The sequence below is a fragment of the Apodemus sylvaticus genome, chromosome 5 (assembly GCF_947179515.1).
Source record: "Apodemus sylvaticus chromosome 5, mApoSyl1.1, whole genome shotgun sequence".
NCBI classification, from domain to species: domain Eukaryota; kingdom Metazoa; phylum Chordata; class Mammalia; order Rodentia; family Muridae; genus Apodemus; species Apodemus sylvaticus.
This window is the reverse complement of record NC_067476.1, coordinates 102000156-102027500: the sequence shown is the minus strand read 5'-3', so window position 1 is coordinate 102027500 and position 27345 is coordinate 102000156. Positions and strand designations below refer to the sequence as shown.

Below are 27345 nucleotides of genomic sequence, written 5' to 3'. Positions count from 1 at the left end.
GAAAGCCCAGTAGTGCCAGGAGTTTTGAAAACATTCCCGTAGGGGCTGGAGCCTTTTAAAGGTGCACGCCTTTAATCCCAGCACTCGGGACCGAGTTCAAGGCCAGCCTGGTCTACAGAGTGAGTTCTAGGACAGCCAGGGCTACACATAGAAACCCTGTCTCGAAAAAACAAGAAAAAAAAAAAACAAGAAAAAAAAAACAAAACACTTGCTGTTCTTACAAAGGATTTGGGTTCAGTTTCCAGCACTCACATCACTTAACTGATCTTAACTCCAGTTCCTGGATTCTGGTACTCTCACCTGGCCTCTAAGGAAACTATCACATAAGATAGCCATTTTCAACTTATAAGTCTAAATGACATCTTAAAATAGAGAAAAAGACAGGTGGTTTTCAAAACAAAAGGCATGCCTTGCCAAATATTTTCATTATTATTAGTGAAAAGACTTCAAAAGGAAAAAAAAATGTAGTTTCAACTCAAAAGCCCTGTGTCTCAAAGGTCAGCCAGAGTAAACAAGAGTGCCTATAAAAAGCCATTTACATTCCCTTCATACAAGACTTATTTATGAGGGATCCTTCCAGGAAAAAGTCTCACTGAGACTAAAGACTATTTGGCCAGGATGTCCTGGCAGTGTTAAGAACATGTGACCAGCGTGTTGTCCTAGGAGCCCATCCACAAGGTCTTTGCTCTGTGATGAGTTGGCCTTTGCTTCCCTTCCTCCTACCTTTTGACCTTTAGCAGATGGATCCCCACTCATCTCCCTCTACCCTTGTTACCTGAGCAGTTTGGGTGACCCTAACCCAGGGCGGGTGGGTTCTGTATTGGTTGGTTGTTTTCTTCTTGATAACTCTGTGTCTTTTCATTCATTGGCGAAGCCTTTGCTCTCATCCATTCATGTCTCACACTGGTTGAAAATTTTGGTACAAAGGGGACTTAGGGTGAGTGGACAGTTACAGAAATTGTAAGACCAAGATGTGTCCATGCAGTGTGGAGTTCATAGATCCAGACACTCTAGCAGCCAGCCCCTAGAGGGCATTCAGACTATACTGTTGTCTTCTAGAAGTTTGTTTTGTCTAATCAGAACTCTTAAGCCTTTGACTTGTATTATCATCTCTAAATGTATTAAGAACAAGTACAGTTGTAGATAAATAATCAGACAATATAGACTAAAATGGAAACTAACTTCTTTGATGATTTCAACTCAGGACTTGTCTAATCCTTATTTTCTGTGGTTAAATTACATCAACTATACACATTTTTGGATGTATAAACTGCACCTCATAAGAAACTGTCTTTTTAGTACATAATTGTTATCAAAAGAAGCATCTTCATTCTGGAGCTGCTCGTGATAGCTTATAATTTTAGCATTTCAAGGCAGAGGCTCCCAAGGCAAGCTTGAGGCCAGTCAGTGCTAGTCTAGAAAATTTTTTCCTACAATTCTATTTCTAAGTTTTTGTGTTATTTTGTTTTACTTATATTACTTCAGTGTATGTGTAAATTTTTCTGTGTGTGTGTGTGGGGGGGTCCTTTTTATTGCATATGAGTCTGACCTCTTCAGACCACCAGGAGCAGTGTGTAATCTTTCTGAAAAGATCTTTCTTACAGAAAAAAAAAAGCTGCTCTTTTTTTTTTCTTAGTCTTCCCACCTGCCTGTGACTTCATGTCACATACTCAGTTCCTTTCCCTGACATCCACCTGGGCTTCAGAGGCTAGACTTCTTGGAATTACCCGCTGAAAGCCCTCTTTTTGTGTGTGGACATAATACACAAACAAACCACCACTACACATAAAATAAAATTTAAAGTTTTAGAAAAATATGGGTATCGACTGCAGTTTGAAGAAAGCCATGTAAACTGAATTTCTAGTTGTGGTTTTCACTGCTGTATATAGGAAGAAGTTAAGGACTTAACTTACATCTTTGTGGTTTTCTATTATAATCGTTTTTTTACAGATTGTTAGAATTGTTTTGGGAAGTAACCTGAGGTGGGTCTGCAGGCACTAGGCTACATACAGTCGAACGCCTGTTTGTTTATAAACTTTCAGTGAAAAGGCCTTTTTTATTTGTCAAATACTTTGTTGCCTAATGAGTGACATAGTATGTGCAGCTTTGTAATTCTTTAAAAGGACTTAGAATGTAAGAGGAAATCAAAATACCGAATTGTTTCTATATTAGGACTGAGTGGCCTTATTCACAAGTATGTCCATAGTAAATATCTTCATGGATTAGTACTGAATTAATTTAGGGTACTGAAGTCATTACAGGTCAAATTCCCAATAGATGCTTATTTTTCTGAGTTGTGTCATCTTGAAGTGAATGCTTTAAGGTCCATTGGATAGCTCAGTAGATAAAAGCTTTTGTTTTGCCAAGATTAACAAGCAAAACTCCAACCCCTGAAAACTGTCCTTTAACCTTTATTCATTGACACGATCCTGTGTGCTCACATGTATGCAACTGCACGTCCCCTCCCCCCACCCCTATAGTAATACTTTGACTAGTTAAAAATTGAGGGCTAGTGAGGAGGTTCACTGTGGGCCTGGTCACCTGAGCTCATTCTCTGGAGAAAGTCATCCTCTGACCTGTACATATGCACACATGTGGTACTTGTATTCATCATATATACACACACTCTCTCTACTCCTAATAATAATTTTTAAATATTATGCACCTTCAATCCCAGCACTCAGAGGAGTTGGAGGCAAACAGAACTCTGTAAGTTTGAGGATAGCCTGGTCTGCATAGAGAGACCTTGCCTCAAGAAAACATAAAAAAATGGGGCTATTGGGAGGCTGGGAGCTCGGTCAGTTAGTAATGTGAGGGCCTGAGTTCAGATCCTGGTGTAAAAAAAGCACTTGTCTGTAATCCCAGTGCTAGGAGACCAGGGTCCCTGCTGCTCGTTAGTCTGCCGGCCCAGCTAGCCCGTCCACGTCAAGTTCACTGAAAAACCTGTTTCACAAAATCTGGAGAAAAGAGATAGAAGAACACAACACCTAATGTGGCCTCTGGCCTCTACAAGCAGGCACATGTATATATACTACATAGACAAATCCATAGACAGAAACTGACCAGAAACAGGCTGGTCAGGCTGGTGCTTACATCCTTTATTCCAGCACTTAAAAAGAGGCAGGGAAAGCCCTATGGATCCAAAGCCAAGCTGGACTACATAGCAAATTCCAGACTAACCATTGCTACAAAGTTAAAACCTTGTCTCAAGAGAAATGAGGAGGAAGAGGAAGAGCAGCTAATGGCTGTACTAGGCTTCACAGTGTGTCCCCGTAATCTGAGCACTTGGATGATGGAAGCCAGAGGACCAAAAATCCAGCGTCACCCTCAGCTACATACTAAGTTCTAGGGTAGCCAAAGATATAAGAAAGTGTCTCAAAAGAGGGGAGAAAGGCTGTTGGGCTGAAAGTGTATCTGAGTTAGAGTGCTTGCCAAACGTGTAGGTCTTAGGATTGACAAAACAAACAGTGTGTAATGTTGTACAGCTCAAGGTCTATTTCTGTAGTGACCTATTTTTCTGTAATATCTGTTCTATGTTCTACTTTTATTGGTTATCAGTCAGATATTAATGTGGCAGCAAAAACTTATATACAAATTGCAAGATGACTGCCATCGTTTGAGTTGTAAAGACAGAACTCCTTTGCACAGTAGTATCTCAAGATAGCACCGGCATTCTGTTTAGCCCTAGATTGTAATTTTAGAAATTCCTGTCTATTTCCACATTGCATCTTTCCTTTTCCTCCTAACATGTCTTCCCTCCTTTTTCTGTAGGAATGACATCTTTGTGTTTCTATTAAGCACACGAGCTGGAGGACTGGGTATCAATCTCACAGCTGCAGACACAGTAAGTAATGAGACCACAGTGCATTGGTGTGTAGTCTCTACTATAAATAGATCATTCATTGCACATTTTACCTTTCCTTTTGTTTTTTCTGTCATTCACTTGGAATGAGTTCTTTATACATTGGTTTAATAAATTACTTACTATGTGCCAAGTACTTTCCTGACAGTTGAGATATAACTTGAAAATAAGTGAACGGGAGATGGCTGCTAACCAGGCAGTCCAATTGGATTTGTCTGAGGAGCTATAACTAAACAAATAAGAAACAGTTGTTTTCTTACTAGAGCCTGATTTCATTACTTGAGAAGGTAATGGTAGAAGTTGTGAACTTCAAGAGCTGTTTGAATAGCAATGACCTTGATAATTAAATAAAATCAGTTATATTCCAATTTTTCATTCTTTTCATGCCCAGTCGCCTGATAAGAATGCTTTAGCCTTGGACAGGGAAGAGAAATGAAATTTTCTTTTGAATGTTAGCATTATTCCATGGATTCAAATGTATTTAGTAGCAGTCATATTAACATTTAGATTGAAATGTGTACATGGAAAATGTTTCATAAAAGGTATGACTCTGAAAATGGCACTGAGTGTGTAGCCAGTCTTGCCACTAGGTCAGTTCTCCTCTTCCCCACCTTTGACCTCTATCAGCAGCCCACCCCACCCCCATCACTAGATAGGAGAGAAAGGATGGAGATGTCTCAATCTAAGTTAATTCTTATGTGCTTGTAGATGGTCTTTGCTATTTTCTGGCTTCTATTCCCTACCTTTATCTGGATTATCCCCTCTCACTAGATAGGTAAGAAAGGACAGGGGAGAGAGATCCACTAATCTAATTTCTTTCTTTTTGTTTCTTCCTTGAGCACACTAACAGACGACTTTTTGACTACTACTTTGACTACTAACAGACTGCAGTTAACCCTCCTTAGCGATCACCAACCACACCTAACATTTTTATACCCTCTGTAAAGTTCCCCAGAATTCCAAATGTCACACAATCGCAGAAACTATCCACAGCTGGCAAACCTACACTTTAGCTAAAAAGCAATTCATAGCTGCTGCGGACAGTCTGAAGCTCCACAATAGTTCTGTGTTTTTTAAAGAAACCAAAATCCGAGAATTCTCACTATAATTCAGTGTGGCTATTGTGGTCTGTCTCTGAAATCTGAGCATCGAAATTCTCACAAGCACAAGAATGAACAAGTTCATGAAATTGTAGAGAAGGGCTGGGCGGTGGTGGTACAAGCCTTTATTCCCAGCACTTTGGAGGCAGAGGCAGGCGGATTTCTGAGTTCCAGGACAGCCAGGGATACACAGAGAAACCCTGTCTCAAAAGAACCAAAAAAAAAAGAAAGAGAAAAAGAAAAAGAGAAAGAAAGAGAGAGGGAGGGAGGGAGGGAGGAAGGAAGGAAGGAAGGAAGGAAGGAAGGAAGGAAGGAAGGAAGGAAATTGTAGAGAAGTGAGGGGCAGGATGAACAGGTCTAAGAAGTTCATAGCACCAGGTATCACTCTTAAAATTCAACCTTACCTTGCTTACTACCAAGTGGGACCAGGCATGAAGGCCTAAGGACTTTTGGCATAACTGTGGAAGGCAAGCTGTGGTTACGTGTTGTTGATGTGACTGCTCACATCTGTCCTATGGCATGACAGAAATTTGTCCTTGTCCCACTTGATTCTTTTTCTTTTATTTTTTGTCAGATAGTACCAACAGTTAAACATATACCAGTTTTTCGTAATTGATCTTTTGAGCTCATTAAAGATGAACTAGCCATATACCTTTTGATCCAACTTCATTCTTTCTCTACTGACACTCTTAATACTTCTTAACTAATGTGCTCCTTGAAGCTCCTATCCACAGCTTACAAGCCTCATTCCTTATAACCTGTATCTGCTGTGCCAGCTTAGTTGCCAGATCCCTTTCCCTCCCAAAAGTAAAGAACTGACTTGTAATTTTTAGAGTACACCATTACTCTATTACACTACTGTGTTTGTTACCTGAGACTAGATCTTCATGTCCTGAGCTACCTTTTTTACCTAGTAAACTTATGTTTGTATTTCAAAATCCCAGTCCAGTGTCACATTCCTTCCTGGGTCCCTCCCTTTCTTTATCAAGTCAATCATGTTACATTATAAGTAATTAATAAACATGCTAGGTGTTGACCTACCTCATCATTAGAAAGCAAATCCTTTTCTTTTTTTTTATTCGATATAATTTTTTATTTACATTTCAAATGATTTCCCCTTTTTTAGCCCCCCACTCCCCGAAAGTCCCATAAGCCCCTTTCTCTTCCCCTGTCCTTTTCTAATACCTGGGCCAGCTCCTGCACATGTCCATTCAGTCAGCTAACAAATGGTTAGTGTCTATCAGGCAAAAGCCTGGCACTATTTTAGGCACTAAGAATTCAATGTTCAATAACATGAAATTCTATTTTTCTCCTCATAATTACATTGCTAGTTGTGGTAATTGATATAGTATTAATAGTTCTAAGAACTAATTTAAGTGTTGTGTTGAATAATACAAAAACAGTAAGAGGTAGATGACCCAGGTTTCTGTTTCAGTGGATATTAAGGCTTCTCTGACAGGTGACATTTGAGCAGAGATCTGAAGAGAGTGAGAAAGCAAGCCAAGAGTCAGTCTGGCAAAAACACTTCAAGCAGAAGAGATAGATATAGGACTCTTGATTTAAGAGCCTGGTTAGCACCAGGGGGTAGTGACACGTACTTTTAATCCCAGCACTCAAGAGCTGAGGTAGGCAGATCTCTGTGAGTTGGAGGCCAGCCTTGTCTACAGAGTGACAGTCAGGAGTTCAGAGAACCCCTGTCTTGCTAGGGGTGCAGGAGAACAACCTGGTTGAATGAATCAACGGTAAAGAATAGAGAGTAGATAGAACAGAATTAGTGAAGGAGGAAGGTAGACTGCACCACACAAACAGATCAGGGCTTGATGGGCCGTGAAGACTAAAATTGGGGAGTATAAGAATTTGAACAAGGGATTAACATGGACTAGCATTTTATTTTGGAAAGGATTTCAGGCTAGAGCCACACTTAAGGTGTTGAAATGATTCCCTCTGCCTTAGCTTCCCAAGTCCAGTGCCTGGCTCAAGGGCCTGACTTCTGGGAGAGAGCTGGACAGAATGTTGAGAACACCATATTTGGGAAGGTAGCAGTGGGGATAAACAAGAGTCTTTTTTTTTTTTTTTTTTTTTGGTTTTTCGAGACAGGATTTCTCTGTATAGCCCTGGCTGTCCTAGAACTCACTCTGTAGACCAGGCTGGCCTCGAACTCAGAAATCCACCTGCCTCTGCCTCCCTAATGCTGGGATTACAGGCGTACGCCACCACTGCCCGGCGATAAACAAGTCTTAGTCTTGACATAGCAGTGCTTGAAAGACTACAGCTGGAGACATATTTTGGTATCATCACATTATGAATAATATTTAAGACTGTGAGGCTAGATAAGATCTCTGCAGAAGCATAATTAGAAGATCTTAGCATAATTAGCTTTCATAAATGTATTCCTGGGCTGGAGAGATGGCTCAGCAGTTAAGAGCACTAGTTGCTCTTCAGAGGACATGGGTTTGATTTCCCAGCAGCCACATAGCCCTCACATCTGTCTAGGTAGTTCTGGGGGATCTGATGCTCTCTTCTGACCTCGGGTACCAGGCATGCATGTGGTACACAGATGTACATGCATGCAAAATATTCATACACATAAATAAATCTTTTAAACAATATTAAAAAAAACAATTTATTTCTTTCTTGGCTTACGTGTCTTTAGTTTAGTCTGATAGGACCTTTTGGCTTCTCTGGGCCACATTGGACAAGGAATTATCTTTAACAACACATTAAATACACAAACAAAACAAAGTCTATCAACAATGTTCATTGTATCTGCCACCACAAAGCAGCAAAATGTCCACATAGGATTGCTTTTAGATTTTTAAGTTGGTACCAAGTTTGCAGTTATTATAAGTAAGGAATATTTTTTTTAAATATACCTATTAATTTTTTAATAAAGTAATTTAATAAGGTAATTTTTTTAATAAAGTTAAAAAAAAAAGGAGAGCAACATAAAACCAGTGGGCCATAGGACACTACCTGAGAAACCAGTGTGTCTCTGTTGGTTTGATGGAGGAGGTTGGAGGAGTCAGGTAAGATAATGTATTCACACTTTGTGCTTCGCTCAGGAAAGACTTGATGTCTTAATGATCAAGGAAGAGATTGTAAGCATGTATTTGATAGGTAAAAGCAAGATTTTAACAGTGATGAATGACAGATGATTTTTACCATGTTGTTCTTTGTATTTCTTCATGGAGTAAGGGTGTCTGTGACTCTGTTTAGGGAGGGGTTCTTACAAGATTTATTTTTCTTTCTGTCTGACTTGTTTCAGATGCTTTCCTGCGGAGAGAGGAGGAACTTTTGTCTCTTAGTAGCAACATATGCCCAATGGAATTAGCTTTTAGCTCCCCCAAGGGATTAGAATTTTCTTGAAAGGGGAAAAAAAAAACCCTCTAACTTCCAGCTATAGTCTAACTTGCCCAGTTGTCCCTGTTTTCCATTCCATTCCCTCATTCCTTGGCCTGTATAGTCCAGTCCCTGAACACCAGGCCAGCTCCTCAGTCTCCCCACGTGCTTGCCCAGCTTGGTGCTTACAGCTTCCTGAAGGCACTGTTCATCTATTTCACCTTAATCCTCACTGGGCTGCACATTCTGCGTGATTACTTTCATCATTCCCAGCTAGATCAGCTTTGGTACTATAATTGTAACTTGTTTGTGTCTAATGTCTCACCTGAAGTATGGGTGCCATCTGTGTCTCGGTTGAGTGCTCACATATCTGTGTCTCGGCTGAGTACTACGCCCTTCACCAGGCACACCCACCAGCTCACATTATGGTGACCCCAATGTTGCTTTGTATCTCTGTCTTTTCATTCTTAATCTGTCTTTAATCTATTAATTTTTATTTATTTCAATATTTTTCCGGTGATTTTCTTCTTCTAAGCAGTACCCTGTTTTGTTGTGTTCTCTCCCCATATCTTTTAAGTAATCTTCATAAGCTTTAGTCTTCTGTTTATGAGACTAAAGGAGCCAAAATTAAATTATGGTTTGGTTGCCACTCAGATGTCTAGGAACAATGCAGATGTTGAAGCAATTGTTGATTAATGGTGTAGGCATCTCTGCTGTGAAGTTGGCACTTCAGGGCACTCTCTTAACTGTGATTTCATCACATGTGTGTTTGTGTGTGTGTGTGTGTGTGTGTGTGTGTGTGAGTGTGATTTCTACATATGTTAGATAACAATTATGCTGAAATAGTTTATTTTGTGTATGGGTGTTTTGTCTGTGTACTACTGGCATGCTGGTATCAGAAAAGGCCAGAAGAACTAGAGTTACAGGTTTTGAGGTTTTGAGCTGTGGTTTGTTATGGGCTCTGTGAATTGAACCAGGACCTCTGGAAGAGGCAGAACATCTTGTACATATTAGCCATTTCTCCAGCTCCCTACATGTCTCCTTTTTTTTTTCAAGACAGGGTTTCTCTGTATAGGCCTGGCTGTCCTGGAACTCACTCTGTAGACCAGGCTGGCCTTGAACCAAGAAATTCGCCTGCCTCTGCCTCCCAAGTGCCGGGATTACAGGTGTGCGCCACCACCCCCCCACCCCCCACCACCCTCACCCCCCACCCCCCACCCCCTCACCCCCCCAATCCCCGCATGTCTCCTTTTTCTTAAGTCTGTATTTCCTTATTTTGCTCTTCTGAAATTTTTAAACAGATTTTCTAGATAGGCATAGTAGAGTCATGAGGTAAGGGATCGTTTTAAACTCAAAGCCAGCCTTGTCTATATTGCAAATTCCAAGCCTTCCAGGCTGTATAGGAAGATTCTGTCTCAAAGAAATAAAGGGACTGAGGATGTAGCTTACTATTAGTATATTCTCCTAGCTGCCAGCATTTAACAAAGTTTGATCCCATTATAGATAGATAGATAGATAGATAGATAGATAGATAGATAGATAGATTTTCTGAAATCTTTAGGTTCAATTTAAAATTCCAATATATCTTCTGGTAAAGTTTTTTTATGTCTCTACAAGTGGTAGACATTGTATATTTCCACATTAGATCTGTAGATTTAATTACTGTGGCCGCACTTTATATTACCCACACCCACTGCTGGCATTTAACCTATGAACAATCACACCTCATGTAAAAAGATGTCTATTACCAGACAAGTATGGTAATAGACATCTTTAATCCCAGTTTTTGGAAGGCAGAGACAGGAGGATCACCACACTATTCAGTGAATTCAAGGCTAATCTGGACTACATAGAAAAGTAGTAGGAAAAAAGCAAAACAGAAGGACATCATACAAAAGAGCCAATGGGGTGTTTAAATAATAGACTCAAAAGCCTTGAAAATGCTGATGTCGTAACCAAGCATAGTAGTGCACATCTATAATCCAAGCACTCATGAGGAAGATACAAAAGGATCACTGCAAGCTCAGAGGTTAACCTGATCCATATAGTGATATCCTGTAGCAAAATATAAAAACAAAAAAAGGAAGGTGGAAAGATGGCTCAGTGGTTAAGGTGTACTGATCTCCAGACGACCCAGGTTTGATTAAATGTTGATGCTTTTTGTGTATCATTATCCAGGGTCCAGATTGTGCACTGAGTAACAGAATTGTTCCAAATTTAAATAAGTACACAAATAAACTGCCTATTTATTTAATGCATGGGAAATAGAGGGTAAAGAAAGGATCAGTATTCAAGGTCATTGTTAGCTACATATGAAGCTCAGGGCTAGCTTGGGTGCATGAGATCCCATTTAAGCAAAGAAACAGAACTATTCATCAGGAAAGGCAGCATAGAAAAGGGTTCAGAGATGAGTTCCTCCTTAAAATAGCACACAGGAGGCCTTGAGGGTTCTGCTGCCTGGTATGCTGCCTGCCAGTCATCTGCTCTCAGCCATGCTCAGTCCCTCCATGTTCTTCAGCAGCGGCCCTTGGAAAGCAATCTCTTTGAGTCAGTTGATAACTGACTCCCTATGGAAATTTTGATTTTCCATTGATTGAGATTGATATTGGATAGCAGCTGTTGACAGATGAAGTAACAGATTGACAAAAGAAAACTTTATCATTGAGCTCCAGAGAGGATTCAGTTCTAAGGATTCCCACTTTCACAGAATTATTCTAGAAACCATGTGTAAGCAGGGGAGGCAGCGACTCCATTCTACATAGCGGCACTGCCAGCAGGTACATATGGGGAGGGATTTGGTAGTGAGGAGTTTTGGCATCTTGTCCTTGACAAACACTAGTGCAAACACAAACAATGCCCGCCCTTTTATATGCACTGCTAAGCTTGAATGATTGGATAGTAAGCCTGTGGTCCTTAGGAAAGACAAAAATGAGCATAAAGCCAGGGGCCAGGCTGGCCATAGTGGTACACGTCATTAATCTCAGCGTTCAGGAGGCGGAGGCGGGTGGATCTCTGTGTTCAGGCCCAGCCTACAATATATAGTGAGTTCCGAGACAGCCAGGGCTACATAATAGACCTTGACTCAAAAAGATCTAGGGTCATCTGATGGTAGTTTATTATGGTGTTGGTTGGTTATTGTACAGTAGACTAGCAGTAGCTTTAGGGGAACCCTTTTAACATTACATTTTAGAATTCATAGAGCATAGAGTGATGTTGATGAGAACTGGGCAGTGCAAATGTTGGGAAATGGTTCTAATGTTTTGTCTTAATTCAGCTCCCAAAGAGATTCCAGATGCTGAGGTTCTCTGCCCCCAGCTGGCTTTGATTGGTAATGAAGAATTGCCATACAGCCAGTGGCTGGGCAGGGAAACAGAAAGGGGACTTTTGGGTTGCACTGGCAAGGGACTGTGGAGAAGAGAGGAGAATTGCCATGATGGGGAAGCAGAGATATCAGAGTTAAAGACCCGCCAACATGTAAGAATCTGGCAAAGTGGGCCGCTTCCCCAATTGGATCTAGGGTAGCAGAGATGAAATAAAGATGTTGTTAACTCAGGAATCCTGGAGGGGGAGTGTGTGTGTGAGTGTGTGTGTGTGTGTGTCTGTCTGTCTGTCTGTCTGTCTATCTTTTTCTTTTATGAACCTGGAGCTCTTGGGCAGGTGCAGTATGAGCAAGCAGCCGGGAACCAAACCAGATTAACTATTTACTGCTACACACTTAGAAAAATTAACTTTTCTATGTCTTAATCTTAATCTCTTCATCTATATTGTGAGAGATTTTTTTTCTTTTTCTAGCGTGGAGAATCTACTAAATACCTTCTGTGTGTGCTCTGCCGTTAGGCTGTGTACCCAGTGCTAATTAGATAGCATTGGTATACGTGTTATAGAGATACTGACTTAGAATGGTAGTTGTACTTACAGTCTACTATTAATGATATGTTGGCTTACTAATACTAGATGTAGCTATTAGCTATTAATATTGTTTCTATTAATTTAAGAGGCTATTGCTGTTTTGTCCAACCTGGTCTTGATAGTGATCCTTTCATGTGAGCTTCCTAAGTTAACAGTGTCATTAGGCACATACAAGCACTGCTCTCTGACTGCTTGCACCACCACCCCCCTTTCAGTTTGTTTTATTTTAATCATGTATGTACACATGCCATAAAGGCTGAACTGGAGGTACAGGGGTGTTACAGGGAAATAGTAAAATAGTCAAACCAGCACGTTCCTGCACTCTCTCTGCCCTGGCAGCCTGGGAGGCCACGCACTGGAAGGCAATGGTCAACCTGGTTTTATCTCGTGCAGATTCACTGGCCCTGAGCTCCTGAAATGTCTCCACCAAGCTCGCTAGGTTCCCAGTGCATGTCACTACCATGCCCATCCCGTGCTTTGTGGAGCACCTCAGGCAAACTCATGCTGGGCCATTGTACCTTTCTCTCTTTTCCACATGAAGGAAAATGCAACACAAACTTAGTTCAGAAACAACGACGGTAACTCAGTCTCTAGGACTATCTGCCTCTTGTCCTAAGTACTGGAGATAAAACCCTGGTCCTCATCCTCTTAGCCATTCTCTTGTTCATAGTTTTATCTTTTCAATGCTAATTAGATAGCATTGAAAACTGTGGAAAGACCAGGGGTGTGCCTATTTTCCAGAGCAACAAACACATTGCTTGGTATTTTTAAGGACTTAGCTTCTCATCATTACATAATAGAAAGAAATTTGGACACGGCTAACACCAATTTTTTAGACAGATGAATGGCTACACTGCTCTCAGTGGTGGCGCATGCCTTTACTCTCAGCACTTGGGAGGCAGAGGCAGGCGGATTTCTGAGTTCGAGGCCAGCCCCGTCTACAGAGTGAGTTCCAGGACAGCCAGGGCTACACAGAGAAACCCTGTCTCGAAAAAAACCAAAAGAAAAAAAAAAAAAGAGGGGCTGGAGAGATGGCTCAGTGGTTAAGAGCACTGACTGTTCTTCCAGAAGTCCTGAGTTCAAATCCCAGCAACCACATGGTGGCTCACAACCATCTGTAATGGGATTTGATGCCCTCTTCTGGTGTGTGTGAAGACAGCTACAGTGTATTTACATACATAAACTAAATAAAGTCTTTTTAAAAAAAAAAAAAGAAGAAAAGAAAAAAAAAGAATATCTGTTCTGCATTCAGAGTATATCCATTTTTGTTGTATCCTTTCCTTGCCTATGCAGGTGATTTTCTACGATAGTGACTGGAACCCTACTGTAGACCAGCAGGCCATGGATAGGGCCCACCGCTTGGGGCAGACAAAGCAGGTCACTGTGTACCGGCTTATCTGTAAAGGCACAATTGAGGAGCGTATTCTGCAGAGAGCCAAGGAAAAGAGTGAGGTAAGCACTGGGAAGGAAGGGTGATCATGTTGGAGGGACAGAAAGCAGTCACAGGAAATGTGTGGAAACTATTTAAGACTTGTATTTCATTAAGCATGACACAACTAGTGTTCCCGGTTAACACCAGAGCCTGCACAGAATCAGTCTTACTAGCTGCTCCTGTGCATGCTGACACCAGGAAGGGCCTGGGTTCAGCCTTGGAGGAGGAAGGTTGACATTTCAGAGCCCACTGTGTTTTGCCCCCAAAAATCTCAAATTGTCCTTTCTTTGGGACAAATAATGTGGAGGAGCCAGGTCAGTGAACAAGAACTGGTAAGCCCAAACTTCCCTTTGGAGCTGATTCGCAGGGATGATTCTGATGCTGATGCTGCTGGATGGGAAAGAACACATGGAGATGACATTTTAATCCACTCTGTGTAGATTCAGCGCATGGTGATTTCTGGTGGGAACTTCAAACCAGATACCTTGAAACCCAAAGAGGTGGTTAGCCTTCTTCTAGATGATGAAGAACTGGAAAAGAAACGTACGTACTCTGGCAGCCAAAGTTCTGCCCTCGTGTGTGTGTGTGTGTGTGTGTGTGTGTGTGTGTGTGTGTGTGTGTGTGTGTATGTGTGTTTGAGAGAGAGAGAGATTATGGTGTGTGTGTGTGTGTGTGTGTGAGAGAGAGAGAGAGAGAGAGAGAGAGAGAGAGAGAGAGAGAGAGAGAGAGAGAGAGAGAGAGATTATGGTTACCTTCCACTATATGAATGCCAGGTTCAAATTCAGGTTGTCAGGCTTGGCAGCAAATGCCTTTTTACCTAGTGAGCCATCTCATTGGCCCAGAAAAGTATTTTGCATGTTAATTTCAACAGCACGCTTCTATAACTATAAAGACCCTTTGCCTAGAGTTCTACATTCTGAGAATATTGAGTTTCCGATTTCCCCTGAGTTCCTGTGAGCACTTCCTCACCTCCAGATCTAAAACTAAGCTCTTTTCAAGTAGAGAAGACAAGGAAGCCACATAATTGACTAGAATCCAGGTTTGAACCTAAATTAAAAGCTGTTGAGACACCAATAACTATTATTCCTCATTTAGGAAAACAATTATTTGTTTTGGGTTTTTTGGTTTATTTGTTTGTTTGTTTAGGTTTTGCTTTGTTTTGTTTTTTTCTGAGACAAAACTTCTTTATGTATCTTTCCTTGGCTGTTCTGGAACTAGCTCTGTAGACCAGGGTGTCCTTGAACTCACAAAATCTGCCTAACTTTGCCTCTTGATCCTTGGGATTAAAAGCATGTACCCAGACCAATATTTTTCTTAAACAAAAATTATACTTTGGTGTCACGCCCACCCTTGCCGGCAAGGAGGACGCAACACCAGGGAGTTTCTTCCTTCTATGGTTTATTTCGGGAATCTTGAATTAAGCTTATTTCTTCTTTTGGCGGCCCCCAACCTTCTCCCTGCCTGACCTTATATAGCCTAGTCAGCCCCGTCTGCCATAGAGAGATAACCAGCCGTTTCCTCATAGGCGAACTAAGTGAATTCTTCATTAGCATGTAAGTGTGATACCGAATACAGCACACTGCATGTACTAAAGTGATTTACTACCAGGGAGCTGCATCTGGCCAGCACCATCTTGTAATGAGGATGAACAAAGGGTGGCTTACTACACTTTGGGAACTACTAGAGACCCTAAATTTCAGAGGATAAAAATTATTCCTACATTTTCTTGATAGTGAGACTGCGGCAGGAAGAGAAACGGCAACAAGAGGAAAGCAACCGAGTGAAAGAACGCAAACGCAAGCGGGAGAAGTACGCAGAGAAGGTATCTCCAGACGGGCTGTGTGGGGACAGGCCCTGGAATAAGTGTAGAAGCACAGAAAGCCTTTGGGTGCCGTACATGTATGGGCACACACACATACTTGTGTATACATAGTAAATCACAGCGTGCACATGCAGATCCAAGGATGACTTGTGAAAGTTGGTTTTCTCGCTCTATTACGAAAATTCTGGAGATTAACCTCAGGTGCTCCAGATTGGCAGGCAAGCACCGTTATCTGCTGAGCTGTCTAGTTATCTGTTACTTGAGACAGTTCTGTGCTAGTAGATACTTGATGAGGTAAGAACATCTAGTGTAGAGCTGCATCCCCTTCTCACACATGCTAGTGTTGGTCACAGTTGAACTGGACAATCAGTGGTAACTGTGATAGTAGCTAAGGAGATACTGTTACTTACATAATTATCTTTTATAGAACTTTGTTTATATGGTTTAGGTCAGAGTCTTTCTACATATTCCTGGCTGTCCTGGAACTCACTGTGTAGACCAGGCTGGCCTGGAACTCAAAATATCTTCCTGCCTCTGACTCAGGAGTGTCTGACTTCTTTCATAGACTCTTTTAAAAGGACCTGGGCAATCATAGTGACACCCACCTTTAATCCCAACATTTGGGAGACAGAGTCAGGCAGATCTCTGAGTTCCAGGCCAGTCATGACTACATAATGAGACTGTTTCCAAAAAAGAAAACAGGCTGGGTTTGGATCCCTTTGGTCATAGGCCTTTGATGGCTGGCAGCCTAGAGCTGGTCTGTCAGAGCCCCTCTTTGTGAAGAGCTAGTTTTAGCCTGGGAATACTTTGTACTCACTTTTTTTATAGATTTGGAAAATCCTAAAAATGTCCTCCTGGTTTGAGCTGCCATTTCTGCTACTTTCCTGGCAGGCTCTTTTTCGTCACACTGTTCTCATATCTAACCTATTACTTGCCACTACTTAAAATAAAAATAGCTTTAACATACAGAAACAATATCTAGGTCTGGGGGGTATAGCTTAGTGTTAACGGATTTGGGTACCATCCCTATGCCTTTAAAAATGGAATGATGAGGGAAGGAAGAAGGGAGGGCAGAGAACCCGTCAAAAGAATAGAAGGTGGCGTTCTCACATGGGCCGAGGCAGAAATCATAGTTCTTTTGTGTGTGTTAGTGTACACATGCCACAATGGGTGTGGGGCGTTCAGAGGACGACTGCATAGAGTTGGTTTTCTCCTCCCTTTGTATGAACTCTGGGATAGAACTGGCATCATCCAGCTTGTGTGGCAATCACCAGTTCCCATTGAGCCAACCCACCTATTCAAGATTAGCAGTTTAGAAAATACACAATGATAACACAAACTACATATAATTGTACACTCTTAACCCTGTAATAGATGTACACAGCATGGCTCTGTCTCAAAAAGCCAGTGAGATAGCTCAGAAGGTAAAGGCACTTGATGCCTAACTTGATGACCCAGGAAGTTATGTGGTGGCCCATAAGAACCAATTCCCACAAGCTGTCTTCTGACTTCCATGTGAATGCAGTGCGTGCATATGCACATGTATAGTCAATCAGTTAGTCAGTCAATGGACGAGCCAGCCTAGGAACAGGCTGTTAGGGGAGATGGTACGCCTCCCTCTTCCTCTGTTAAGTTTTCACTTCCTCTAAGATTCAGGACTTGAGCTGGGCGGTAGTGGCACACACCTGTAATCCCAGCACTCTGGGAGGCAGAGGCAGGCGGATTTCTGAGTTCGAGGACAGCCAGGGCTATACAGAGAAACCCTGTCTCAAAAAAATCAAATCCAAAAAACAAAAAAAACCCAAAAGATTCAGGGCTTGAGATGTGGCTCCATGGTGGAGCACTTTCCCAGGTGTGAGAGGCCCTTATTTCAGGCCTCAGTACATACACAGCCTATACACACCCAAAATTAATAAAGCCAGCAGAGTGTGCTGTCAGGAAGCAAGACCCTGTCTCAGGTCAGTTGTGGGGTGTGTGCTCCCGGCTTAGGCAGGATGCTGAGGCCACATGAGGAACCATAACAAGTACCAGGCTAGTCAGCCACGTAGCAAGACTCTGCCTATAATTATTTTATTTGTTAATCTCACTTTTCTCTTTGGGGCAAATGCTCATTTTTTTTCCTGTATTTTCTGACCTTTGTATTCCCAGAAGAAAAAGGAAGATGAGTTGGATGGGAAGAGGAGAAAAGAGGGTATGAACCTCGTGATCCCGTTTGTTCCTTCTGCCGACAACTCCAACCTCTCCGCTGATGGGGATGATTCCTTCATCAGTGTAGACTCAGCCATGCCCAGCCCTTTCAGTGAGGTGAGCCTCCTCCAGCGTGCTGCGTCACAGCAGTGCGACTGCATTCTGACCAAGGCGGCGGGGACATGGTGCTGGGCAGTGCTCACTTCCAACCTGTGGAGAAGGGTTGCATAAGGACGGGTGACTCTCAGAACTCAAAGCAGGATCAGCATTGAAGGCAGACAGGAGAGAGAAATGCATACATATCCCCTAAAGCATGTTCTCACTTGAGTGGGAGGGCTGTAGCCAGTGAAGTTATTAGTAATGTCAGCCCTTCTGCTTCCAGATCTCAATCAGCAGTGAACTGCACACTGGCTCCATCCCCCCTGACGAGAGCAGCAGTGACATGTTAGTCATCGTGGATGACCCAGCCTCCTCAGCGCCTCAGTCTAGAGCCACCAACTCTCCTGCTTCCATAACGGGCTCTGTGTCAGACACTGTGAATGGTAAGTGATGCTTCTCTCATGGCGTCAGCTGCTCTACTACTGACTGGGAAGCATTCCTTGGGTGCTGAGTGTGCTCCACTTCCTTTTAGGATAAGAAATTTTTCTTTATTGTTACTTTTTGTTTTCTTTTGGGTGTTTTGTTGTTGTTTGTTTTTTAAGACAGGGTCTCTCACATAGTGCTGGCATTTGCTATGTAGACCAGGCTGTCCTTGAACTCATGAGAGATCCACCTGCCTCTGATCTCCACAGATACACTACCATAACTGGTACATTTTTATTTATTGTATGTGTGCACACAACATGGAGGTCAGAAGACATAATACAAGAATTGGTTCTCCCCTTCTACCATTGTGGTCCCAGGGATTAAATCAGCCTATCAGGCTTGGTAGCAATGACCTTTACCTGACTAACCATCTTGTTAACCCAGATACAGGAATTTTATTCTCTCTTCCAAGAGTAGGATATACGAAAAGATTTGATTTTTTTTTTTAATAGTCTTTCCAAGCATAAGGAATAGGTAATGTTTAGGAAAACTAAAATAACTTTGTGAAGGTTTTTTTTTTAATTGTTTTCTACTTATTCTGTGTTTAGTATTTAACCTTTATTTTTGCTAGTTTTTTATAACTCTTTACATATTGAGTGTGTGTTTCTGTGTGTATGTGCATATTCAAGTGTGTGATATGTATAGGCACGTGCAAGGGGGACAGTGTCTTATTTTGGTTTTTCGAGAGAGGGTTTCTCTGTGTAGTCCTAGCTGTCCTGGAACTCACTCTGTAGACCAGGCTGGCCTCGAACTCAGAAATCCACCTGTCTCTGCCTCCCAAGTGCTGGGATTATAGGCGTGCGCCTCCACCAGCCGGCTAGTGGGTGTCTTTCTTGATTGTTATGTATATATGCATATTTGGGATGTGTATATGTGTATGGAGGCCAGAGGTTCACGCCAGGTGTCGTCTTCGGTCACTGTCCATGCTTTTGGTGTTAGGTCACTGACCCTGGAGCTCACTGTCTGAGCCCCGGGGACCCCCTGTGTCTGCCTCCCCACCCCTGTGTGCGCTGCCCTGCTCTCACAGGCTGGAGATACAGGTCAGGGCGCATGTGCCCGTGGCAGCAGGCCTTTTCACTGGTACAGCAGGCTCCCAAGAGCCTGAATTTTGTTAGTTTTTAGGTAAAGATAGCTTTGGGAACATTTCTTTTTTGTTGTTTTATGAGGCTCAGTGTTACTACTACTGCTTCTTGATGAACCTTAATTTTAAAGCCTGAAAAAGGACTGACCATAGTGCTGAGAAGGTAGGTAGAAAGGTCTTGAAGTCAACACCAACACTGGCTACATAAAGAGACCCTGTCTCAATTTTTAAATTTAAAACAAAAAACAAAAACCAACCTTAGACATAAGATTAGATGTGTGGTTCAGTGGGTAGAGTACTTGTCTAGCATGCACTAAATAGAGGCCCGGGTTCAGTGCCAGAAGTTTGTTTTGTTTTGTTTTAAATAGAGATAGAGGTCGGTTGTTTAAGGCAAGAACACTCTAATTTCTGCAGCAAGCCTTGGAGCTCATTTAGGGAGGGGCTAGAATAAAAAATAATAACCATGGAGGAGCCACTCCTTGGAAAGACAGCTCCAAATGTCCTCAGATCTCAGTGAGCCGGCCACCATATCCTGGGTCTATAGTCCCAGAACTCAGAATTTCAGTCAGATTGGAGGGTTACTTGAGATCAGGAGTTTTGAAAAAGGCCAGCCTGGACAACATTAGGAAACCTTGTCTCAAACAAAAGAGGACCCCTTGAGAGCCAGTATTCCCTACCAGGGGAGAGTTGTTAGTTAGCATTTTAAGAGATTTATTTTTTTCCCTCTTGGCTATTTGTTCTCACAGGAATTTCCATTCAGGAAGTGCCAGCCGCAGGACGTGGTCACTCAGCTCGAAGCCGAGGCCGCCCCAAGGGTTCAGGAAGCACAGCCAAAGGAGCAGGCAAAGGCCGGAGTCGCAAGTCCACTGCAGGCAGTGCTGCTGCGATGGCAGGGGCCAAAGCAGGGGCTGCAGCCGCTTCTGCAGCTGCCTATGCCGCATACGGGTACAACGTGTCTAAAGGTTGGTGCAAACTGTGCTCAAAGACTGTCTGAGATCTGTTTAATGCCCTACAAGGTAGTGTGCAGGATACATACTCCAAGCCAAAACCCAGAGAACAGCTTGGGACTGAGCAGTTCTGACCTACCCTTGCACTTCTGATAATTAGCTGTCTATGAAGTGGAAGTAGCTATGGCCAGAGTGAACTGAAGTGTTCCTGCCCCTCCCCTTTTCTATTCTGATTGGTTATTGTTTTTCTGAAACATTTATTTTTCAGTAATCCAAACAAGGATAGTTAACATTCATCCAGCTCCCTGAGGCATCACCTCAGGCGGTGCACACCTGAGTATACATAGGCGTCAAGTTGGCAGAGCTTGCGTGCCCTGAGTGTAACAAGCCAGAATTGAAGCGTGTCAGGAGTGGTTTATAAGCAGTATACAGATAAGTGTATATAGATAAATGGAAAGGGGCAAGCTTACTTCCGATTACAGGTCAAAAGCAGGTGAACCCCACACCTGCTATAAGGATTGTGGGGTATCATTCAGAATGGAGAAGATTGGGGTTGTGTGTGAGAAAGGATTAAGACAAATGCAAGAGGTGACACCCACCACATCGTATTGAGGTTCACTGAGCAGATCAACACATTATACTGAGAAGGAGCAATGAAAGTCAGTGTTGGAAAAACATGGCAAGCCCTGATGGTTACAGGCTTAGTGCATGTATGAGAAGGGACAGTTGACAGTTGGAGAGAAGTAGCGACTAAGATGGAAACATAGAAAAGATGATTGAAGCCAGGCAGTGGTAGCACATGCCTTTAACCCCAGCACTCGGGAGGCAAAGGCAGGCAGATTTCTGAGTTCGAGGCTAGCCTGGTCTACAGAGTGAGTTCCAGGACAGCCAGGGCTACACAGAGAAACCCTGTCTCAGAAAAAAGAAAAGATGATTGAAGTGAGAATGCAGGCACATGTAAGAGCAGTAAGAAAACCCACACAGAGCAGCTTCCCCTTCTCCGTGCTGAGTCTAGCCTCACACATGATAGCACACACTCATCATCCCAGCGCCCAGGAGGCAGGTTCTAGACCAGCCAGAGTTACCCTGCTACAAACAAAAATCCCATAACTTAGAAGTTTTGGGAGGGGAGTTTGTTTTTTAAATCTTTTTTTTTTTAATTTTTATTTCATGTGCATTGCTGTTGTCCCTGCATGTGTGTCATGTAGGAGCCTCTGGAACTGGAGTTACAGACAGCCGTGAGCTGCCGTGTGGGTGCTGAGGATTGGGCAGGTCTCCTGGAAGAGCCACCAGTGGCTCTTAACCACGGAGCCATCTCTCCAGCCCTTGTTTGTTAAGTTTTATGATAGAATTCAATGTATCTGAGGCTGGTCTTGTTCTCATGATGCAGACAGCGGTGACCTTGAACTTCTGATGGCTTATAGAATTATTCAGCAGGGAAAGGCATACTTGGAGAGAAAGTACTTGGCCTATTGTGAGTGCTTAGTAAAGGTTGATTCCCTTCTGTTTTCTCCCATTGCAGGAGTCTCTGCTTTCATTTACTGACTCACTAAGGAATGAGTACAGTACCTAGCCTGATGTTTCTTAGCCCTCCGCTAGCTCATTTGTGTCCTTGGAAAACAGTAGTCACTCCAGTAACCAAGCTGCATGCCAGGGCTCATCCATGCGTGAGGCAGAGTGGCACACAGCACAGAAGCAGGCAGGAGGGATGCAGGAAGCAAGGAGGTAGACTGGCCTAAAAAATCAACAGACCACTAGATAACTGGGATGAAAGTGAGAGGGGTGATCCAGAAGTGACCTGTGATCTCACTGTATGTGAGCAGAGATGTCTGCCCAACAAGTAGTTAAGAGCACCGACTGTTCTTCCAGAGGTCCTGAGTTCAATTCCCAGCAACCACATGGTGGCTGACAACCATCTGTAATGAGATCTGATGCCCTCTTCTGCTGTGTCTAAAGAGAGCAATGGTGATTTACTCATGCATAACATAAATAAATCTTTAAAAAAACAAAAAACAAAAAACCTAGACACTGTGTTATAAGAAGTAGGTACATTTGTCTCATAATAGGTAAGGAAAAATACACTACTGTCCAGGGAACTATCACCAAAGATGACAGGTTTGCCCAAGTTCTTGATGTGACAGAGCTTAGAAAATAGGTAGCCTTGGCCAGTGCTAAGGGATTTTGGTACAGATAGGAGTCTGTCCCTTGGCCAGACTTGAAGAGTAGTGGCTTCAGTGAAATGAAGAAGAAAGCAGCAGCAGGGCCTAGGTGGCACATGCCTTTAATCCTAGCACTCAGGAGGCAGACACAGTCAGATCCTTGTGAGTTCAGGGCCAGCCTGGTCTATAGAGTGAATTCTAGGACCATCAGCTCTATGTAAAGATGATACTATACTATCTCAACAAACAAAAGGCAACTGAATTCAATCCAGGTCTTTTCCAGAAGACAAGACAGCATTAGTACCTGGTGAGCTAGAGCTCTTCTCATTGTACAGCTCAGGCCTTCCACTCCCTGTCCAGAGCCTGAAGAGTGTGTCTTCTACTCTGGGTGGGGCTGAGTGTATGTTGTTATCTCTCAACAATGCAGACATTTTACCAAAAGGCAGTTAACATGAAAACAGGCAAGTACACCTCAGAGCTGTTGGCTAGGAGTAAAAGACAGAGGGATTCCCACCCCTCCAGCCCAGACTTAGACTAATTCTTCAGACCCCCAAGGCTGACAGCTGCTGCTGAGGGTCATTGTGTTTTTCTCCATCCCTGCAGGAATTTCCGCAAGCAGTCCTCTGCAGACATCTATTGTCCGACCTGCTGGCCTTGCAGACTTTGGACCTTCAAGCGCCTCTTCTCCCTTAAGTTCCCCTCTGAACAAAGGAAATAATATTCCTGGGACTCCTAAAAGCCTCCACATGACCAGCAGCCTAGCCTCAGACTCCTTGATCCGGAAACAGGGCAAAAGCACCAACCCCTCTGGAGGACGGTAACCATGGTAACCATCTCTGCCCTCTAGCTTCCTTCAACCAAACCAGGGGCTACAGTCCTGGGCCATAGATGGTCTGTGGATGGCTTGCCCAAGTGTGGCATCTTGCATCCTATTTGGAGAGTGGAGAGGACAGTTGTAGCAGGAGAGGAGGACAGGCAGGTGGTTGGTGTGAGCACTTTCATCACCTGTTTCCAAAGGAGTAGCCTGGGTTCGGCCCCACAGCATCCTAGATGTACTCTTAACCTCTTTCTGGGGAAGAGCCTGACACAGACCCCTGTGATAGATGCTCAGGCACACTGTCTCCACCCCCCCACTCTTCAGCTATGACCATGGCCCTCATGAAGGCTCCATGGGTGCTGAGAAGAGCCTTCCACAGTGGAGACTTCTCTAAAGGTTATGGTTTCCTGCAGGGCTAGGAAGGGAGGAAGTGGTTCCCTGATATCCGTAGTCTGGGAGCGTTCCTGGGTCTCTGAACCCTATTTGCCACAGTGTCATCACTGAAGAACGCAATGAATGCCAGAGAAGATGGTGGCTGTAAGGGTGACAAGCTGGAGCAAGCAGAGCCACAGGCAGTTTTCCCAGCATTTCCTCCACTGTCCAGCACGGTTCACATCAGGGAAGCTTTAGGTCCCACCAGCAACAGTAGCAACAGCTCGCACTCAAGGGACTTCCCAGAAGCCAGTAAAGAGACCAGGAACCACCTCAATCAGCAGGACATCCTCACCACCCTCTTGCAAATGCCCCTTTGCCCATCCTGAATGCACAGCCTCCCTGGCTTTACCCTTGAGCCCCTGCTTGGCTGTATGCACTGTCTGTATTGCACTGAGAAATAAGGGACAGCAGGAGTGAGATGGGGAGGGAGCTGGCTCAGCACCACCCCTCCCAGCCCTGCCCCACTCGCCTGAGCTTGCTGCCCTCTGAGAGGGGAAAAGGGCGGCTGGAAGGGCTTTCCACCTGATGTCCCTGGTGGAACAGGTGCTTCTGGGCGGGCCAGCCTCTAATTTGCACACCTGAAATCGCGGAATTGAGTTTAGATAGATTGATTTTTTTAAACACTTTTTTTTGGAGTAGGTGTAGGGGAATCATTTAATTTAAATCATAAAGATTCCCCTACCCAAACCCTGACTCCTGTGTACAGATGCTCTTTAGAGGGAATCAGAAAAATGCCAAGCCTTTTTTTCTCTTTGAATGTGCTGTCTATTTTTATAACTGAACTTGTACATATGTATAAAGAGAGACACATCTTTCTTTTACTAACTGGATAAAAAAAATCTTAAATAAAATGGAGTGAGATAATTTTATGTAAATCAAAGTGTCTGTGGTCTTTGCAGCTGCCTTTGTACTTTTCAGTACAAAGTATTGCCCTTGGAGATTTGACAGGGTCAAAACAATGCAGAGCCCTAACTTCTCCTGTGACCAAAGAGGACAACCATAGTGGGACAAGGAGTGTGCAGTGGGTGTGTGCTCAGGGGGACAAGGATGACCTGTGGGGTGTGCTCAGGGGGACAAGGTGTGACCTGTAGGGGTGTGCTCAGGGGGACAAGGTGTAACCTGTGGGGGTGTGCTCAAGGGGACAAGGTGTGACCTGTGGGGGTGTGCTCAGGGGGACAAGGATGACCTGTGGGATGTGCTCAGGGGGACAAGGTGTGACCTGTGGAAGTGTGCTCAGGGGAACAAGGTGTGACCTGTGGGGGTGTGCTCAAGGGGACAAGGTGTGACCTGTGGGGGTGTGCTCAGGGGGACAAGGATGACCTGTGGAAGTGTGCTCAGGGGAACAAGGATGGCCTGTGGGGGTGTGCTCAGGGGGACAAGGTGTGACCTGTGGGGGTGTGCTCAGGGGGACAAGAATGACCTGTGGGGGTGTGCTCAGGGGGACAAGGATGACCTGTGGGGGTGTGCTCAGGGGGACAAGGTGTGACCTGTGGGGGTGTGCTCAGGGGGACAAGGATGACCTGTGGAGGTGTGCTCAGGGGGACAAGGATGACCTGTGGGGATGTGCTCAGGAGAACAAGGTGTGACCTGTGGGGGTGTGCTCAGGGGGACAAGGAGTGACCTGTGGGGGTGTGCTCAGGGGGACAAGGAGTGACCTGTGGGGGTATACTCAGGGGGACAAGGATGACCTGTGGGGATGTGCTCAGGGGGACAAGGAGTGACCTGTGGGGTGTGCTCAGAGGGACAAGGAGTGACCTGTGGGGGTGTGCTCAGGGGGACAAGGAGTGACCTGTGGGGTGTGCTCAGAGGGACAAGGAGTGACCTGTGAGGGATGTGCTCAGGGGGACAAGGATGACCTGTGGGGGTGTGCTCAGGGGGACAAGGAGTGACCTGTGGGGTGTGCTCAGAGGGACAAGGAGTGACCTGTGGGGTGTACTCAGGGACAAGGAGTGCTCAGGAGCTTTGTGAATTGAACTTGGGGATTTGTCTCCACCCTTCAAAAAAGGTTTGATTGACCAAGTCCCTGGCATGCAGTATCATCGGCCCTGGGGATGAGGGTTCCTTATGGTTCAGTCACAGTATGACTGGCCTGGACCAGGCAGAGTTAGATAATGGTAATCTGAATACTGACATTGTCCCAGAGTTTAGTACTTGAAAGAAAACAGTAAAGTGAGTTCCTAAGGATTCCAGATGTTCGTATTTTTGTCGGTGGAGAAAAAGACAACCAGGTACCAGCCTAGACTGGCAGTCACTATTCTGTGATTGAACTTAAAATACTCACATGTTCTTTTGTCACCTTTGAGCACTCCCTAGCCTGGCTGCACCCCTTACACTTTGATGGCGACAGACCGACTAGCTATAGCTGCCCGCCGCCTTGGAGAACTGGGTACACCTGGAAGGAGAGCTGGGGCTGAAAGAAATAATGAGAAGACAAAGTTCTTTCTGATCAAGGCTCAAAGAGCAGTCCTTTGTTTCAGCTGGATTGAGCTGCAAAGTGAGCTCAGGGGCAGTCTGCTTCCTGCAGGAACCGTCAGGTGGGCAAGGCTGGAGACTTCCACCTAGGTCAGAAGACTCCACCCAGGTCCACAAAAGGCCAACTGTGGCAAACAATTAAGGTCTGATTAGCCTGCTCAAGGCTGGAGGAAAGGCACAACTTGCCACTGGACAGCTGCTGCTCTGTTGGTAAAGACACCTTCATTTTCAAGTAGTACTGTTAGTAGTCTGGGTCCTGTTTTTCTTTCTGGTAAACATGACCAGGGCCTCACACAGCACACTGGCACAAGGTTCCCAATTAACTCTACCCTGCACCTGCTGTGGCTTTTGTAACCTAGTGAGTCAGCTGGTCCATCAGACTGAGGCCATCTAGTTTCCATCCCAATAAAGCCACCAGTGCATTCCTCTTAGTTGTAGATCCACAGTGGCTGTGGACCTGACAGCTGAGATCCTGAGTTGATATGAGTCCTGGATCAGTCTGGGAACTGCAAACACACTACAGTATTCCTGTTCAGTGTCTCGTAGCTTCAGTCCTCTCACCTGCCTCCTTTTCTAGATGAGAGTATTGTGATCTTCCAATAAACGGCTTTGAACACAAGTGTCTCCCAACCCATCTACCCACTTTAGGATTTGGTTTTTTTGAGACAGGGTTTCTCTGTGTAGCCCTGGCTGTCCTGGAACTCACTCTATAGACCAGGCTGGCCTCGAACTCAGAAATCTGCCTGCCTCTGCCTCCTAGAGTGCTGGGATTACAGGCATGTGCCACCACCGCCCGGCCCATCTACCTACTTTCAAAACATGTCTTGTTTTCTTTTCTTTTCTTTTTTTTTAAAGATTTATTTATTTATTATATGTAAGTACACTGTAGCTGTCTCAGACACTCCAGAAGAGGGTGTCATATCTTGTTAAGGATGGTTGTGAGCCACCATGTGGTTGCTGGGATTTGAACTCAGGACCTTCAGAAGAGCAGTCAGTGCTCTTAACCTCTGAGCCATCTCTCCAGCCCCCATGTCCTGTTTTCTATGTAAAAGAACAGCCCAGCTTTGGGGGTTTCTTTGTTGAAGGAAAACAAAAACAAGATGCATGCCTTTAATCCCATCACTCGAGGGGCCAAACAGATGGATCTCTGTGTTCAAGGCCAGCCTGATCTACAGAGTGAGTTCCAGGACAGCCAGAG

At 44.1% G+C, this 27345-nt stretch overlaps 1 protein-coding gene across 2 annotated transcripts in view; it reads left to right on the top strand.

Annotated features, from left to right (window-relative positions):
• Positions 1 to 24555, top strand: part of Ino80 (INO80 complex ATPase subunit) — a 98432-nt gene extending 73877 nt beyond the window's left edge. For both annotated transcript variants that reach the window (XM_052183272.1, XM_052183273.1), the window contains exons 29-36: positions 3772 to 3844; positions 13504 to 13662; positions 14083 to 14185; positions 15376 to 15464; positions 17613 to 17768; positions 18034 to 18193; positions 20064 to 20279; positions 23027 to 24555. In XM_052183272.1, the coding sequence (XP_052039232.1) occupies positions 3772 to 3844; positions 13504 to 13662; positions 14083 to 14185; positions 15376 to 15464; positions 17613 to 17768; positions 18034 to 18193; positions 20064 to 20279; positions 23027 to 23244 (1174 nt within the window). In that variant the 3' untranslated portion in view covers positions 23245 to 24555. The remainder of the gene's footprint in view (positions 1 to 3771; positions 3845 to 13503; positions 13663 to 14082; positions 14186 to 15375; positions 15465 to 17612; positions 17769 to 18033; positions 18194 to 20063; positions 20280 to 23026) is intronic.
• The last annotated feature ends 2790 nt before the right edge of the window (positions 24556 to 27345 follow it).